At 36.9% G+C, this 17,868-nt stretch overlaps 1 protein-coding gene across 7 annotated transcripts in view; it reads right to left on the bottom strand.

The window, feature by feature from the left end:
* BTRC (beta-transducin repeat containing E3 ubiquitin protein ligase) overlaps positions 1–17,868 on the bottom strand; it is a 184,054-nt gene that overhangs the window by 56,208 nt on the left and 109,978 nt on the right. For all 7 annotated transcript variants that reach the window (XM_049646481.1, XM_049646483.1, XM_049646484.1 and 4 more), the window contains one exon: positions 11,128–11,217. In XM_049646481.1, the coding sequence (XP_049502438.1) occupies positions 11,128–11,217 (90 nt within the window). The remainder of the gene's footprint in view (positions 1–11,127; positions 11,218–17,868) is intronic.

Genomic DNA, 17,868 nt, shown 5'->3' with positions numbered 1-17,868 from the left:
ATTCCAAGAAAATGTGTATAAAGTATACACATCTTATGCATGTGTATAAAGATGTGATGTCTGTCCTATAAAATGTAATTACATTTAGTTCATTCTTCCAGAAATATTTCAACATTCCTGTTTGTCACGGTCTCTGTGCTCCATGTGCGCAAGTACTTACATATTCTTGTAAGTCTGAGCATGAAATTTATGTCAACCGTAACTATCAAACACTTCTTTCTATTAGAGAATATGCAGGGAGATTTTATTTGTGTGCATATGCTAATAGCCATGTTTGCTTGCTTTTTCTTTTTTTTTTTTTTAACATTTATTTTGAGAGAGAGCGTGTGCACGCAAGCAGGGGAGAGGCAGAAAGAGAGGGAGACAGAGAATCCCAAACAGGCTCCGTGCTGTCAGCACAGAGCCTGATGTGGGGCTTGATGTCATGAATAGTGAGATCATGGCCTGAGCAGAAATCAAGAGTTGGACGCTTAACCAACTGAGTCAGCCAGGTGCCCCTGTTTGCTTTTTGTTTTCATTTGCTTTCAATAAACCTGTTTCTTTTTAATAAATCACTCCTCTCCCAAGTTTCCTCTCTCCTCTCTGAAACAGGACTTTAATGTCCAGCTATTAATTCTGATATCCTCACCATGTCTTTGCAATCACCAAATTATCCAGAAGCACGTAAACCATATAAAAATATTTACTGAAATGTAATCAGAGCCAGAGTTTTGAAGCCTCAAGGGACATTTTTTTTAACTGCCAAAATTAATTACCAAGCTGAATCAGGAAAAATAAATTTTTGGTATAAAAGGACTGCCAATACATACTTACAATGTAAATCCTGACACAGAAAGTAGGATGAGATCTGTATTCCAAAACAACTTTTTTTTTTTCACGTTCATTTATTTTTGAGAGAGAGAGAGCGAGAGAGAGCGTGCGCATGCACACACACAAGCACGCGTGAACGGGGGAGGGGCAGGGAGAGAGGGAGACACGGAATCCGAAGCAGGCTCCAGGCTCTGAGCTGTCAGCACAGAGTCCATTGCAGGGCTCAAACTCATGAACTGAGAGATCATGACCTGAGCCTAAGTCGAACACTTATCTGACTGAGCCACCCCAGCGCCCCTCAAAACAACTTCTAAAACAATAAGGTGTGAGTGACCACACTGAACCGGCTGTATTGGGCTCATACTGTCCCTCTCATTTAACGTGTAGAACTATGAATGGAACATGGAGCCATGAGGTCATCTTACGTTAAAGATACGTTAAAGACCTTTGTTTACAAGGCAAGTGATTATTATTGAGTAAGCATTTAAAATTACATAGTAGAATTATTGACTAAGTAGCCCAGAATAGAGATAGTTAAGTCTTCTGAATATCGTACTTGGCTCAGGTCAGTCAGAACAACGTATTTTACAAGCAGTAAAGGAGGCAGGGGAGATGAAGAAATAACATTTGCTAGCTGTCAAAAGTGTTACAGAAATCAAATGGCGAAAAGCTATAGGTGGTTTGTAGTGTGAGGCCAATTGTAATGGTAGGAGAGATACAGAGGGCCTCCAAATATTATTTGAAAGGCAACAAACCTGGTCTAGTATAGAAATGACTCTGAAGTCAGGGAGATCTGAGTTGAAAACTTGACCCTACAACTTAAAGATGTGAAAACCTGGGAAAAGACTTAACTTCTCTAAGTTTCAGGTTCCTTATCTATAAAATAGGGGTTATATATCCATCGTATCAGGTTCACGTAAGGACTGAAATAGGTAACACAGCTAGCACTATAGTGCCTAAACATAGGGCTTAGTAAATATTAACATACCCTCTCTCCTCCTCAAACTTTTGGGTAGCAAAATACAAAGCTGAAAGAAAAAAAAAGACAAACGTCTTCCATCCTGAAGGTACATGAGAAAAAATGGGACATTTTCCAATTCTTTAAATAGGAACATATCCCAAAACCAAAAAGCAGGTGGATGGAGAACTTAGAAAGGATCATAATAGCCTCAGAGATTCAGCTGATTCCACACACGAGAACTCCAAAAGACTAGACTAATGAAAAATTCTCTACAGTGAACCCGACTGATGAGACTTGGAATTAGTAGAATTTAAGGTGACTTGGTAATTCTAGCTCTGTTAGGAAACTAAAAAGGAGTTTCTTGGTCATTCAGCCAGTTAGACATTTCTGTAATTACTAACATAAAAAAATATGCCCTCGTCTATTTTAACACTAATCTTGAGTAGCAGATCTTACTGGAAAAGAACTCTAACAAGAACAAATATTGGCAAGGTCACTAGGTCAGATGGAAATCCAGAATCATAGGAAAAAAGGAGAAAAATACCAATTTTATTTGGTAGAAAGTTGGTATAGAGTAGAATAGTCATTTAAATTCATAGCTCATTTGCCTTACAAGCTGGAGTCATGAAACAAGAATAAGATTTTACATGTATGGATCCTGAGCTCATGGGTACTGAAAGGTTCAAAAGGAGAGCTCAGGTTTCACAAGCTTTGTAAGTGATCTATTTACACCATATGACTAAGAACATATCCTTGGACAACTTATGAGCCCAGGCTTCTGAAACTGCCAAATTAGGAGAAAGGAGAATAAACAGCCACAAAAATCCATAAAAGCGGTAAGTAAAAAATTTTTCTTCAGATTAAGGAATATAGAAAAATATCATGCAAAATTCTAACAAGTGGGCTTTAAAATATTAATATGCACAGTAGCACCACTCTCTTAAAGAGTGTGTTGGGGGTAGGGGAAGTCCTAGAAACTATTTTGTATTAAGTCACTGATCCTAAAATACTGAATAAGAGTATTTTCAGGAAAAGTGATCAATCAAAAAACAAAAACAAAAACAAAAATAAGGTTTCTGACAGAATTCCAAAAGCTATACTAAAGATTTGGGGGGGTGGGGGTGGGGAGAGGACTAGGGAGATGGGTAGTGAAGTGCCTTTATTCTATGGGTTTTACATAGGGCTATAATATCAGGGACTTACATTCTGTAAATACCTTAAGGTTGCAAGGCTAGAATCTCCATTAGTTATACGAATTATGAAGAAAGTCCTATTAACTATGATGATAAAAGATATTACACCTAACCTCAATATTTCATACAACAGGCTCTTTATTGTTAATTCTGTACTCAGAAGGGTGCCTGATAACTGGCTTTTATGTATTAGTACTTTACTTTAAAGTTTATTTATTTCTTTTGTGAGAGAGAGAGACAGAGAGAGAGAGAGAACACGAGCAGGGGAAGGGCACAGAGAGATGGAAAGAGAGAATCCTAGGCAGGCTCCGCACTGTCAGTGTGGAGCCTGAACTCATGAACTGCGAGATCATGACCTGAGCCGAAAACAAGAGTTGGATGCTTAACCGACTGAGCCACCCAGGTGCCCCATATGTACTAGTACTTTAAATAAATGTCTAAGTCACTTAATTGTTAATATAAAAAAAAACAAATTTATTTTATATATGCTTGGAAGATAACTGGATTCATTTACATAGCTTACATTATATTTCTGCTTTCACTGTAAGCAACTAAAAGCATAAAGATTAAAATACTAAAAACCTCATACCTTCCCCAAAGTTAAAGCCTGTCAAAATAGGCCTAGAAAACAGGCATTGATTTGGCAGAGAAAATCTGGCTCATTAATATCTTCCATGGCTTTATACCACATTTTCCAATATTACAGCGATAATTAACAAGGTTTCAATTTTAGTATAACTGAGCTTTAAATGGATGAATCAGCCTTTAGTCTGTTGCTACATAGATTTCACCCTCTCTTCCTCCTATAAATACCATACTTTATTGATATTCAATTCTTAATTATATAAATTGAAATAACACCCTCAACACTGATAAGTCAACAGCACGGTGGGGGGCGGGGTGGGAGGGGACACAGTGATTTTCCTAATAAACAGAATCAGGAAAGGGACACAATTTAAATATGCCATAGCTTCCTGCCTGGACTTTGCTCCTCTTTCAAACAACTCAAAGTGACAAAAGTTTTCCAGACCAGAAAACTCTGATGCTACTTGCAAGAAAAACTCTACATATTGGAGGGGCTGAATGGTGGGAGGTCGACAAAGCAGACCTTTTAAAATGTAAATTCTTTGCTTACTTAATTTAAAAAAAAAAAAAAATCAAAAGTTAAAACCCAATATGCAATGCCAAAGACAGTATACTGGTAATCAAAATCCTAAATGACCCCTGAAAGAATTACAGCCTATAGATGACAAACACATCAACTATATTTATGATATTACTTTGGAAAGTAGGCAGTATTTGTTGAAGTCTGTAAACAAGCTCCAGAATGGAAACACGATGCCTATATACAGCAAGAGAAGTGTGATATAAAACCCACTGATTTTTCTTTTTATTCTTTCCCCTTTCAGGAATTGTGCCTGGCATTGTGCAGCTGTGGTGCTGCCTTCTTCACTCCCTGCGTTTCCAATCTTGCTAATTAAAAGGTTGATCACAGAACAATGCTCTTCTCATTAATTTCAGTGTTCCGATTGGGCAGGATCCCTGCTTACCCCACCTGATCTTTTCACACTACTGAAGTTAATGTGACAAGAGCCCGAAGATGGATTACCTGCTGCCATATTGCCCATCGCCTCCAATCAGGAGCTATCTGTGTAAACTGATTGTTCTAATTTGCTCTCATTATTTTTACAATATCAGGAGAAAATAACGCACACAGCTCACTGTCAAAGCCATGAAAATCAGCCATTAGTTAAACCCAGACACTGAGTGGCTTTATTAGAGGCACTGCAGTTTATTGATGTAGCTCCAGTCAAACAAGGCAGCATTTGCTTCAGTGGAAGGAAATGTTTATACTGAAAGTAAATATTTATTGTAATAATACCCACAGCAACATGGTATTTTGAATAATCCTGTTCTTATTTCAGAAGCTTTGTTTTGACACAAATTAACAACAATGAAGAGTTGGGTTGGCATAAGAAAGCAGATAACATTTAATACAGACTCAGTAGCATGAAAATCTGTCTATTAACTCAGATCTATGAGCACTCCTCACCTCCTATACCTTGTATAAATAAACTTGATTCTGTGACTACCAACCCTAATCAATCAATAAATAATGGAGGTTCTACTCTGCTCCACACAACAAATATTTTTCCCAAACAGAAATGTTATGACTTAGGAATCAAAATTATTTCTGTAATGATCATACAGGTACAGTTTTAAATAAGAATAACTGCATTTTTGTACAATGTAAGCATTCAACAAGAAAGATTCCTAATCCTAGCATCATAGACATTCATAATATATTGCAGAATAGAAAATAAGCAATGTAGTAAAGCCAGCTAAGCAAACAAGCTGGGTTTTAAACCCTTCAGTAAGAGATGGTTTCTTAAACCGGAAGGCAGAACTCTACAGAAAGGTTTGATATTCAATGAGATGAGATCTTTAAAAGATTTATTTTGGGCACAAAGGAAATATATTTTCCTGTTGTAAAGAAAATGATAAACTCTAGAAGAAAAGATTTAAACTTGGCATTTTTAGTCTCGCCTGGCTATGAACAATTTTGTAAAAATGTTAACTAAATGGTGCCTGAACAGCATTTGGGGGGCCGGTAAAGGCGGGTATAAATAATAGAAACTGACGCCTTTTAAATAAAGGAATTTAGTCCATACACTCTTCCCCCTCCCCCACTTTAGTACTGAAGGAAACATGGCTTCCTCCTGTTTTCTTTCTACACTAAGATTCCTAGGTAATGTGAAGGCAAGAGTATGCCCTTCTTGCTGCTCCCCTTTTAATGGCCACTTTTCTTTCTCTAAGAAACGTGTGCCATGCTTTTCTCCTTAAAATTCCTGCACTAAAAGACTGCACCATACTGCACTCCGCAAAACGTGCTGATGGCGCCAATTACAAGCCCCCAGCCGAACGCTCCAGCCCCCACCATTCGGGCAGATTTATGCGGACTCTTGCCGACGTTATTACAAGTCAGAGTTTATTGGGAAATTGTTACATTATGCGGAGTGTCTAACAAATTGCTTATGCTGCTATAATTGGATTACAACAGCCGCTTGCTCCCACCGGTAAGATTAGGCAAGTAGGACTCCTGCCGATCTCTGAGCGTTAGCAGTAATTTTATTTGCCTTGCCTCTCTCTTTCCTAACAACATGCCTCTCTCCCTGCCAGCTGTCTGCTGAAAAGGCACAGGCTTGTTCCTTGGCCCTAACAATGCAATTACAGCCCCGCAGATCGCACTGTTTGTGCATTAAGTACAGAGCCAAAACGAGGCGAATTGATCGTTTGACTTTTGGAGAAGCCATGTGATCTCTCGGTGCGGGTGATCCGACATGCATCAGCAGGCAATGCTGCAGTCAGTTCTTGATGAAGAACTTTCTTCCTTCACCCCTCTCTCTCCCAACCTTTCCTTTTTCACTGAGGAAAACACTGACTGGGCTCATCTCCTGCTAATCTAGACCGATCCACAAAGACAGGCTTAATCTTATTAGCTCCCTGGCTAGACAGAAATGTGAATAGGTTCTAGCATCTTGAAGTGCCTCGGTCAGATCTAGTGGTTCCCAACAGTTGAACCAATGCTGCTATCTTTAAAAAAAAAAAAAAAAAAAAAGGTTCATAAAGAGTTCACTAAGGAAAATAAGTTTACACAAACAACGTAGTTCAAAAGAACCACACAAAGTTTTGGGTTCTGGCCAATAAAACTGCCTTGGAAAGGCTTTGAAGCTCTATCTTCAAGGGCCCATCAAGAATCAGCACTGAAACCCATGTCTGCCTTTCTCTGCAGATCTGCTCTGCTGGAAGATGCTGGTGTCCAACATGTAGAATCAACACAGCTGACTTTAGGCTTCTAACAGCCAGTCTGATATCCACTCAAGGCAAAGTTTTACACATACTCTGTTGACAGCTTTCTGCTTCTTGTTTCTATCTCCTGTATGTTTAGCAATGAGTGCAGTTAGTAAGGAGACTATATAGGCAGTTCTCTCATTCAAGGGCATAGTTCAAGATTCTCAATGGGGTCTGGACTTTTTTTTGTTTTCCTTTTGAAATTAATGCTCTTGAAATGGTTAAACATGACTTTTAATTTTATCGAATTAATATAGACCAGGATTCCTGTTTACAGTTTCCTCTCCAATGGCATATGCTACTTAAGGTTCCTGAAGATGATTATACAACAAATGTGCCGTCAATCAGCTGATCCATTTTGATGTCCCTCGTCAGTACTCCTAAATATCATGTACATCTAGAAGGTGTATTCTTGCATCTTTAATCTGACAAACACACAAACTCTTGTCTATAATAATGGTCCTTGATTCTATTATTCTATTATTACCTGAAAGCGAGCTGGGAAATGTCACTTGACTAGTATTTCTCAGAACCTCTCTATAACTCCCATTCACACTCATTAAAATCATATGAACATCTGTAAAATGAAAGAAAAAAAATAGTACTTCTGAACTTTATTCCTGCCTTTTTGAAACGGCAATATGCCTAATGTGTAACACATTAACATGCCGGAGTTTTTCCAACCTTATTGGCCTCAATGATATGGTTCCATGTTAATATATTCTCCACAAAGCTAATGTTTAGACCCGACAGAGAGGCCTGTGCAAAGAATGGACCATCTGACATGCTACTTGTGGAACAGTATGTTAAAGAAGCCTGTTAACATGTAGTTTAAAACTCAAAAGAAACTCTGAACAGCTGAAATGCCTTATAAATAGCGCAGACCCAGAGGAAGTGCAAACGTCTGCATTGTGAATTGTAGATCTTAATTACCGACAATGGCTGGTACAGCAAGTAGCACGGAAAAAAAGTGAAACAGTTGCACTGTTCATGGTTGGCAATAATTCTTCAGGAAAATATTTACTATCAATCAGTTATGAGAAAAGGGACTCTGTGCTCGTAAAACAGCACGTTGCTTCTCATACCAGGACCATTTTGCTTCAGCATAATCTGAATTTAAACAGCTTGTTTCCTGCGGATATAATTTTGGAAATAAATAAAACAAGTCTTCTATCAAAATCTGGAGTGAGTGGAAAGGAACATCACATTTTTCTGTCTCAGTCAGTTGCAAACAGATTATTAGTCTCAAGTAAAAAACAGTAACAACAAACAACTACAATACAGAACATCTACAAAGGACTACTGAAGAGGTTTATTTTCCAAACATAAAGAGGCATAACTTCTCCCACCTGGGCAGGTATGTCGGTATTACTGAAATTTAAATTTTCAGTAATATTTAAATATAAAGTCACCAACAAGATAAATATAAAGTCACCAACAACATAAAAAAGTAATGCTCTTCATTTTTCTAGTTAGCTTTCTTTACCAATTAAAAAACATCATGAAGGTTGACAATTAGGTACAATGTAATTATTGATTTTAAAGACTAAGCTGGCAGTCAATAATGACTGTCCATTTAAAGCTACAATAAATACAGAGCTCGTCATGTTCCAAACAAATCTCATGAACTACAGACCTATAATTAGAAAGAAAAGGCGGCTTTGGAAGAAAATAAAAGATATTTCAATGCCTCCAAATGTTACTTAGACCAGGTTATACTGATAAAATGACCCCATTTTTATTTTTAAATCTTTTCCTAGGTCTCATTCTTCAAGTTAGAGATTCAGATTATTATTAACCTAGAGTGGCCGTAGTTTTTCTTACCACTTTGTTTTCTTGTATTCTAAAGAGGACGAATGGGCCCGTTTTCATAGACCTATTATAAAACATTTATTGTAAGCTATTTCTGCCAAAGAAGAGTCACATACTATGTACTACAGGGTCTGAACTTAACAACTTTGCTGTTTTTCAGGGAATAACTGGTATTGATGTCTTCTCTAAAACTCATAATAAACAATATTCAATAATAGTAACTACTATTTTCACCCAAATCAAAGTCACTCATCAGAATTAGCTGCTTTGCGCTAGAGGAAAAAATGGTTGACAGCACTATATTATAGGTGCTCTCACATGGAGATGGTTGGACATTCCAGGCCACTCGGGAGTACGGTCTGAATCAACAACGGACACCTGTACAAAGTTAAAAACCACTGCAGCCATATCAAATGTAGCAGATGAAACTACTCAGTTAAGGGCTAAAGGTGAAGAGCAGGAAACAGGACAAGCTTGTAGACCTACAAAAATAATGGCAAGTCATTACCTTTCACAGGTCAAGCAATAAATGAGGCCAACAGAAACAGCACAGAATCATGAGGTACACATAACATATGTAAATAGAAAAGGGAAAACTCTTACGGAAGGGAAATAGAAAACTCATGTTACTGGTACCTACTGGAGGCTGTTACAAGAAAGACATAATTTTAGCTACGTGTTTTTATTTGCCATTGATCAACTAATTATTTGGCTCAAATCTGAAGCAATGAACCAGAAGCCAGGATGTGGGCCAACAAAAGGAACCAGAAAGTTAGGTAGGTTCCAACAGGAAATGATAGAAATCATTATTAAATTAGGGTATTTAAGGAGACGATGAAAGGATCTAAGTGTCAGAATAATGTTAAAATAAGCAAGAGTGGGATGAGAGGGTCACCATCTGGGAGCAAAGGAAACAGACAGATGAGCAGCAATGAGCAAACTTATTTCCTCACCCAAGAGCACAGAAGAAATTATGCCATTGTGCCAGATGCCAGAAGATTTCTAACCATGCACCACTGAAGTACAGGGTGGGAGAAAAACAAAACAAAACACATCATACAGACACACACCAACATGACTATATAGCTTAGAAATCCTGGCTTACAAAGTATGGAGAAACAAAAGGAACAGATGCTCACTTGGCCAGCTCTCAATGAAACTCATTAAAATTGTCACCCTGTCCTTGGATCGGTGCTCATGCTAAGATTTTACCTTGTTTAGCCAGAAGTCACCCACTTGTGATGAAACTGAGCAATGTGGCCAAAAAGGAGGAAGATTATTTTTAGAGGCCCAAATAATTGGTCCCCCATTTCAATGTACAAATGCCAGACACAAAATAGGGTCAATTAGCACTTGTTAGTTGTGACTAAATGGCTGAAAAAATAAATACATGTAATTTATTATTTTCATATTTTACAGCAAGTTACTAGACACTCTAATTTAGGAGACACTTAACCAACTTTTTAAACTATAATTTTAAATAAATTCTGACACTTATTATATGGATCATTTCTAATGGTTATAGTTAGTATGATTTCAGTTGATTAAGTAGGTCCAGTGACTATGTTTTAAGAAAGAAAATAAAAATAATAAAAAATATTGCTGTCCTTTGATTTTTTAGTAAAGGATGGAGACTACCTGATTACCAGGTCTGGCTCTAATAATAATAGCAAGTAACTGAAAGCCTTAGTATAATAAGATAGACTAAACTAAAGTAGTTAAAGTTGGAAATGTTGTAACAGTGACAAATCCCTGAATAGCTATTAAAACAATAATTTTGCATATATGCAAAGTAAAAGTCTAGAAACCGAGCCCATACTGGAATTTTACTTAGTCCTGGAATAATCAAAATGGCTGATATCGAAATTTAGGTCAAAGTTCCTAACTAATTAGAGATACTTGAAAGATTTGAGCCATAGTTAATGTAATTATTAGATCAGAAGATCTCTAATGTGTGATTAATTTTATCTCTGTAGATATACATACATTTTGTGCACGAGAAAAGGTAGAGCATATGCACGATAAAACATACTTGTACACTCAGATCAAAATCACCAAAAGCAATATTTCTATCTTTAGCCATTCAATAAATAATAATAGTATTATAATAACTGGATTTTCTATAGTGTATCTCACAATCCTTGCAATGGATACCCTATACTTAATTACATTTAAAACCCATGAACAACCTTATGAAAGTAATTGTATATTTTCTTTCATGAATCTTATTTATTTGTAATAATCCATAACTAGTGTCAAGTAACAAATGTGAATTCGACTGAAGTGTGACCAGAATGCATAATCAAAAGATTCTTTTGCAACTGAAAAGATGGAGACTCCAACTTGCAATCTGCTTTGGATAAAATGATGTCTCCTGTATTTTTTTTTTAAATATAAAATCTTGTGATGATCTTTAATAGCAATATGATATAAAGATGTTTACAGATAAAGCACTGTTAAGATGCGGTATAATACATATTGATGAGTAATATTACTTACTTTGGCCACACAATTTTCAGTCTTCATAGCAGTGCTTGCTAGACATACTGTTTCTTGGTTTAAGCAGAGTCTGGCACAGCTGTTGTAAGTCTGTAATGAGAATTTTTTGGAAACAGGTTTAAATATTAAAATGCTGTCATATACAGTTTTCAAATTTTGTTCCATTTCTCAAAATCAACGTACAGATAGACCTATGTATAAATTCCAGATTTATGCGAACTGGAAACAAGGTAGACAACAGGAAGCAAAGAAAGTGAGAGCCCACAAGAGCCAATGATGAACTCATGAACAAGTATGTAAGCAGCAGTGATCTGCTGGAAGGTGATAGAGCTATTCAAAAATGTGCAAAGAACTTAAACAGACATTTCTCTGAAGAAATACAAATGGCCAACAAGCACATCAGCTCAGAAATGAAACCACAATGAGATACCACTTCATACCCACTAAGATGGTTACTATTAAAAAACAGAAAACGGGCGCCTGGGTGGCTCAGTCGGTTAAGCGGCCAACTTCAGCTCAGGTCGTGATCTCGCGGTCCGTGAGTTCGAGCCCCGCGTCGGGCTCTGTGCTGACAGCTCAGAGCCTGGAGCCTGTTTCAGATTCTGTGTCTCCCTCTCTCTGACCCTCCCCCGTTCATGCTCTGTCTCTCCCTGTCTCAAAAATAAATAAAACGTTAAAAAAATTAAAAACAAAAACAAAAACAGAAAACAGTAAGTGTTGGCAAGGATGTGGAACAATTGGAACCATTGAGCACTGCCGGTGGGAATGTAAAAGGTTACAGCTGCTGTGGATGACAGCATGGTAATGGTTCCTCAAAAAATTAAAATTAGAATTACCATATGATCCAACAATGCCACTTCTGGATGTATACCCAAAAGAATTGAAAGCAGTCTTAAAAAGATATTTCTACATCCATGTTCATAGCAGCATTATTCACATGGAAGCAACCCAAATATCCACTAACAGATGAAGGGACAAGCAAAATGTGGCATGTACATCAATGGAATAGTATTCAGCCGTAAAAAGGAAGGACATTCTGGGGCACCTGGGTGGCTCAGTGGGTTAGTCACTGGACACTTGATCTTGGCTCAAGTCATGATTTCATGGTTCATGAGATCGAGCTCTGCGTCCAGCTCTGTGCTGACAGCACGGATCCTGCCTGGCAGTCTCTCTCTTCCTCTCTCTCTGCCCCTCACCTGCTCTCTCACTCTCTGTCTCGCTCTCTCTCAAAACAAATAAATAAACATTAAAAGAAAGTTAAAAAAAAAAAAAAAGGAAGAACATTCTGACATATAGGACAATATGGATGAACCTTGAGGACATTATGGTAGGTGGAATAAGCTAGTTATAAAAAGATAAATACTGATAAGTGGTTGCCAGAGGCTGGTATAGAGTTTCAGTTTTACAAGATGAAAAGAATTATGGGGATGGATGGTGGTGACAATTACATAATAATGTAAATATATTTAATCCACTGAACCGTACATTTAAAAATGATTAAGAGGTTGTTATGTTACATGGATTTTACCATAATCTGAAAAAATGGTAAGCAAACATTATTAATAACTGGCCAATATAGTAAAACAATGTTTTCTTGTAGTCTAAGTTTTAATTGATGGTACAAATCATGGTTCTCAAACTTTAGCATGCATCAGAGTCATCTGGAGGGCTTGTTAAAACACAGATTGTTAGGTCCCATCCCCAGGCTTCTGAGAATTTGCATTTATAACAAATCCCCAGTTGATATGAATGCTGTTGGTTTAGGAACACTCTTTGAGAACTACTATGCTGGAGAACCATATGTGTTGGAATTAAAGAGAAAAATCTTAAGACACAGGCGATCTCAGGGCACTTGGATGGCTCAGTTGGTTGAGAGACTGGTTTCGGCTTAGGTCATAATCTCACGGTTTGTGAGTTCGAGCCCCACGTTGGGCTCTGTGCTGACAGCTCAGAGTCTGGAGCCTACTTCTGATTCCATGTCTCCCTCTCTCTCTGCCCCTCCCCAACTCGTGCTCTGTCTCTCTCTGTCTCAGAAATAAACGTTAAAAAAAATTTTTTTTAAAAAAGACGTAAGCAATCTCTCATAACCAACAATAGCAAAGAATCCATTTTTTAAATTCTAGATTTACACAGTAGTTGCAAAAATAAGTTCCTGTATACCCTCCCCCAGCTTCCCCTTATGTTAATGTCTTATGTAACCACAAAAGACTTACCAAAGTTAAGTAAATTAACATGGTACAATATAAAGAATTTATTTTTAGTTTCACCACTTTTCTCACCAATATCCTTTTATTATTCAGGATCTCCCCCCACCCCCCGCCCCGGTTTATTTTGAGTTGGGGAAAGGGGCAGAGAGAAATTAAGAGAGAGAATCCCAAGCAGGCTCCGTAACAGATGCAGGGTTCAAACTCATGAACCGTGAGATCATGGCCTGAGCCAAACCCAAGAGTCAGACCCTTAACCAACTGAGCTACCCAGGCAGAACCTCTGTTCAGGATCTAACCTAAGATCCCACATTGAATTTAGTTACCATGTCTCCTTAGTATCCTCTAATCTGTGACAATTTCAGTCTTATCTTTTATGATTATGACACTTCTGAAGAGAACTGATTAATCTATATAATGCCTCTCAATCTGGCTTTGTCTCATGTTTTCTCACGATCAGATGGAAGTTATACATTATTGGGAATAATACCACATAAGAGATGTGCCCTTCTCAATGCATCAAGTAAGTCAGGAGGTATGTTAATAAGTATTTATAGTGATGTTAACCTTTATCACTTGCCTAAGGTCATGTCTGACAAGATTTTCCATTATAAGTTTATTATTCTTCCTTTGGGAATTACTAAATATATTGGGGGAAATATTGAGACTATGCAAATATACTGTTTCCGTTTCAACTTCAGCCTGCTAATTTTAGCATCTACTGGTAGATCTTGCCTATGGTAATTTTTAGTGTAGTGTTCTGACAGTGATTTTTTTTTAAATTTATTTTTATTCTTTTAAGTTTATTTATTTTGAGAGAGAGAGAGAGCACGAACATGTGCACACAAGAGAGAGGAGAGAGAGAATCCCACTAACAGTGCAGAGCCTGACATGGGGCTCAAACCCACAAACTGCGAGCTTGTGATCTGAGCAGAGAAGTCAAGAGTCGGACACTTAACTGACTGAACCACCCAGATGCCCCTTTTTAAATTTTATAAAATGTTTATTTATTTTGAGAGAGAGCATGTGCACAGCAGAGGAGAGGCAGAGAAAAAGGGAGAGAGAGAATCCCAAGCTGACAGCATGGAGTCTGATGGGGGCTTGATCTCACAAACTGTGAAATCATGACCTGAGCTGAAATCAAGAGTTGGATGCTTAACCAAATGAGCCACCCAGGTGCCCCTGATGGTGATTTTTCCCCTGAGGGTGATTTTCCCTCTTTCCTTCCACATTTATTAAATGGAATGTTTTCTGTGAGGAAGAGCCATGATTTCTCCTATTTATTTATGTCAGCAATGGATGCATAGATATTTTAAGTTATTCATTTTTGGTCAATTCTTTGGAAAGGTGTAGGTAAAAAAAATCTAAGAAAACAGAGAAAAAGTATTATAAAATTGGTTTTCCATTTACACAAGTTAAACTTTAAAAATTTATCCACTGAACTATTTTACTCTTATATTATTTAAGTTGAAATTATTTCAAAACATATTTCAAAGGAATAAATTGGATCATTTGTAAGCAGGTATTGGTACGTGAATCTTCTGGGCTCAGGATTCAGTACTTCTTTTGCAGCTACTAATACCGCAAACATTATGCATGTACAGACAACACAAAAGTCTTTAAATAAAACTTCCTATATTTTTAAAAGACACTTATGAAGTAACTAGTATATACTGAATAACATAAAAACTGTAAGCCACAGAGCTCAAGTTCCAAAAATGGTAGAGATATTTATATGGGATTAACCCTCATAAGGCAACAATTATAAACCATGGCGGAGGGGGGGGGGAATATTTTAAAATTACTACTTAAAAGCACCAGAGATTGACTTAGTCAGGAACCAGGGGAGGGGGAGGGTAGGTGAAGAAGAGGGGGAGGAAGGGTGTGGACTGACCTTGAAAGAGGAGAATCACACTGGGTAACATCCTTGTTTATGTGCTTTTTCCCTAAGGGTACTCACCAATCTACTTGGTACAGGGTGACTAAAATTCAATTAGAAAGCCATTCTATTGGCTTGATATGTCAAAGGATGGAGTTCTGGACTGCCACAGTGGCTGGAGACTGAGAAGAGAAATCATAGAAAATAGACCCACAGGGGAGGCAAAATTCCCCTCAAATCCATGGCTAATCTCCAAACTACATACATGAATGGGACACTCTAAGGATTCCAGTGGAAAATGACAGAAGACTGAAAGATCCAAGCTGAGATTCTAGCTGCTGCCCATGAGGGGAGACATAGTTTAGAATATGATTCCTACTAAGTTAGAGGAATTTGATAGGCATCTCAAACTTTCCACTGAAAAGTTGGAAAACCCTACACTGAGAATAAATAGTAAGTCTAAGGAGTAAGGGATCTACCTTAAGACCAAGGGCAAAATGAAAACATATTTGCCCTAACAAACATGGAACCAAGACTCTATGAAGTCATGTGATCAGTCAGTAAGTTAATCGGTGTTAGATAAAAGAATCCAGGGTCATCGCAATTAGTCATTTATAATTCTACAATATAATAAAAAAACTGCTAGACATGAGAAAAAGCAGATAAATGGAACCCATAGTCAAGAGAAAAAAGGATAAAAAATGACCCTGAGATGGTCTTGTATGGGAATCAGCATATAAAAGCTTTACAGAAGCTATAATGAATGTTCAACATCTTAAATGAAAGACAGTCATAATGAATAAACAGAAATTTTCACCAGAAAAAAATGAAAATCCAAAATGAACCGGACAGAAACTACAATTGAAAAGTGTATTATCTGAAATTTAAAATTTACTATATGGGCTTAAAAGCAGATTGGAGATAGCAGGGAAAAAAAAGTCAATGAACTAAAAAGACAGATCAACTGAAATTATCCAAACTGGAGAATAGAGACAGTGAAAGAAAAAGAAATGAATAGAGTCTCAGTTATCTGTGGAATAAGTGTCAATAATCTAACATATGTATAATTGGAAACCCAGAAGAGAAGTGAGAATGGGGCACAAAAGTTATAAAAATAGTGATCAAATATTTCTCAAATTTGGTGAAAACCACTGGCTTACTGATCGAAGATCAGCAAACTCTAGGGAGATTAAATACAAAGATAACAAGAACTACACACAGTCAAAATTGCTGAAAACCAATAAAGACAAAACTTTGAAAGCAGCCAAAGAAAAAAGATGGATGCTTCATACATGGGAGCCAACAATATAAATAAAGGCAGACTCTCCACCATAAACAACAAAGGCTAGAAGACAAGAAATAACATTTTCAAATTGCTGAAAGGAAAAAAAAAAAATCTCAAACCAGGTTTCTTACAATTAGAAAAGAGAATTATAAATATGAAAAGGAAGAGCTCTAGAACAAACTCTGTGGTGCTGAATTGGAATTGAAGGTACCAATGTGAATTCATGGTTTTCAAATATATAAACCCAGATGAAAAATCTTGGCTTCTAGATACCATTTTACACTAAAAGGAACCATAGCTCTCTGGAGAAATGGCTGGTTACAGGACTGGACGGTGAAAATACAAGATGAACCTGGAGATCTGCAGGGAATGATGGCGATGTGTCAGAGGGGAATGATGCCAGCTTAAAGGGGCTTTTAGTAACCCAATATGGGATAATCTCAGTATTAAAATAAAAAAATACAGCCTGCAATCTGTTGAATAAGGTACATTTCTTGAAAAACATAAATTACCAAAACTGACACAATAAGAAATAGAAAATCTGAATAGCTCTGCATCTATTAAAGAAATTAAAATTGTAATAAAAAATTATTCCACATAAATTTTAAAAAATCCTCCCATAAAGAAAACTTCTACCCAGATGGTTTCACTGGTGAATTCTATTAAATAATATGAAAGAAATAATACAAGAACTATACACAAACACTTTTAGAAAACAGAGGAGGAGGAGAAGACTTCTCATCTCATTTTATCAGGGCATCATAATCCTAACACCAAAAACTGACACAGACATTAGAAAGAAAACTACAGGCCAATATCCCCCATGAACACAGACACAAAAAGTCTTAATAAATTCAATTAATGTAATTCACCATATTAACAGAATAAGTGTGGATGGGAGCATTTGACAAAATTAAACACCCATTCATGATGACAATAACAACAACAAAAACAAACCAAAATCTCAGCAAACTAGAAATAAAAGGGAACGTTCTTAATCCCACAAAGAGTGGCTAAAAAAATGTTAACTAACATCATACTTAGTAGTGAAAGACCAAATACAGTCCCTCTGAGATTGGGGACAAGGAAGGCAAAGATGTTCTCTTACCACATCTATTCAACATTATATTGGAGGCCACTGCCATTCAAATAAAGCAAAAAAGGGAAACAAATGGCAAATATGTTGGAAAAGAAAAAATAAAACTGTCTTTAGTAACAAATGATAGGAAATAAGGTCAAGAGTCAAAAATCAATTTATATTTTCTAGCAACAAACAATTAGAGAATGAAAAAAATTTACAATAGCACTGAAAAAAGATTAAAGAGTTAGAACTGAGTAAGAAATATACATTGAAAACTAAGAAACATTGCTCA

The sequence above is a fragment of the Panthera uncia genome, chromosome D2, assembly GCF_023721935.1.
Source record: "Panthera uncia isolate 11264 chromosome D2, Puncia_PCG_1.0, whole genome shotgun sequence".
NCBI lineage: Eukaryota > Metazoa > Chordata > Mammalia > Carnivora > Felidae > Panthera > Panthera uncia.
This window is presented reverse-complemented; position numbering and strand designations above follow the sequence as displayed.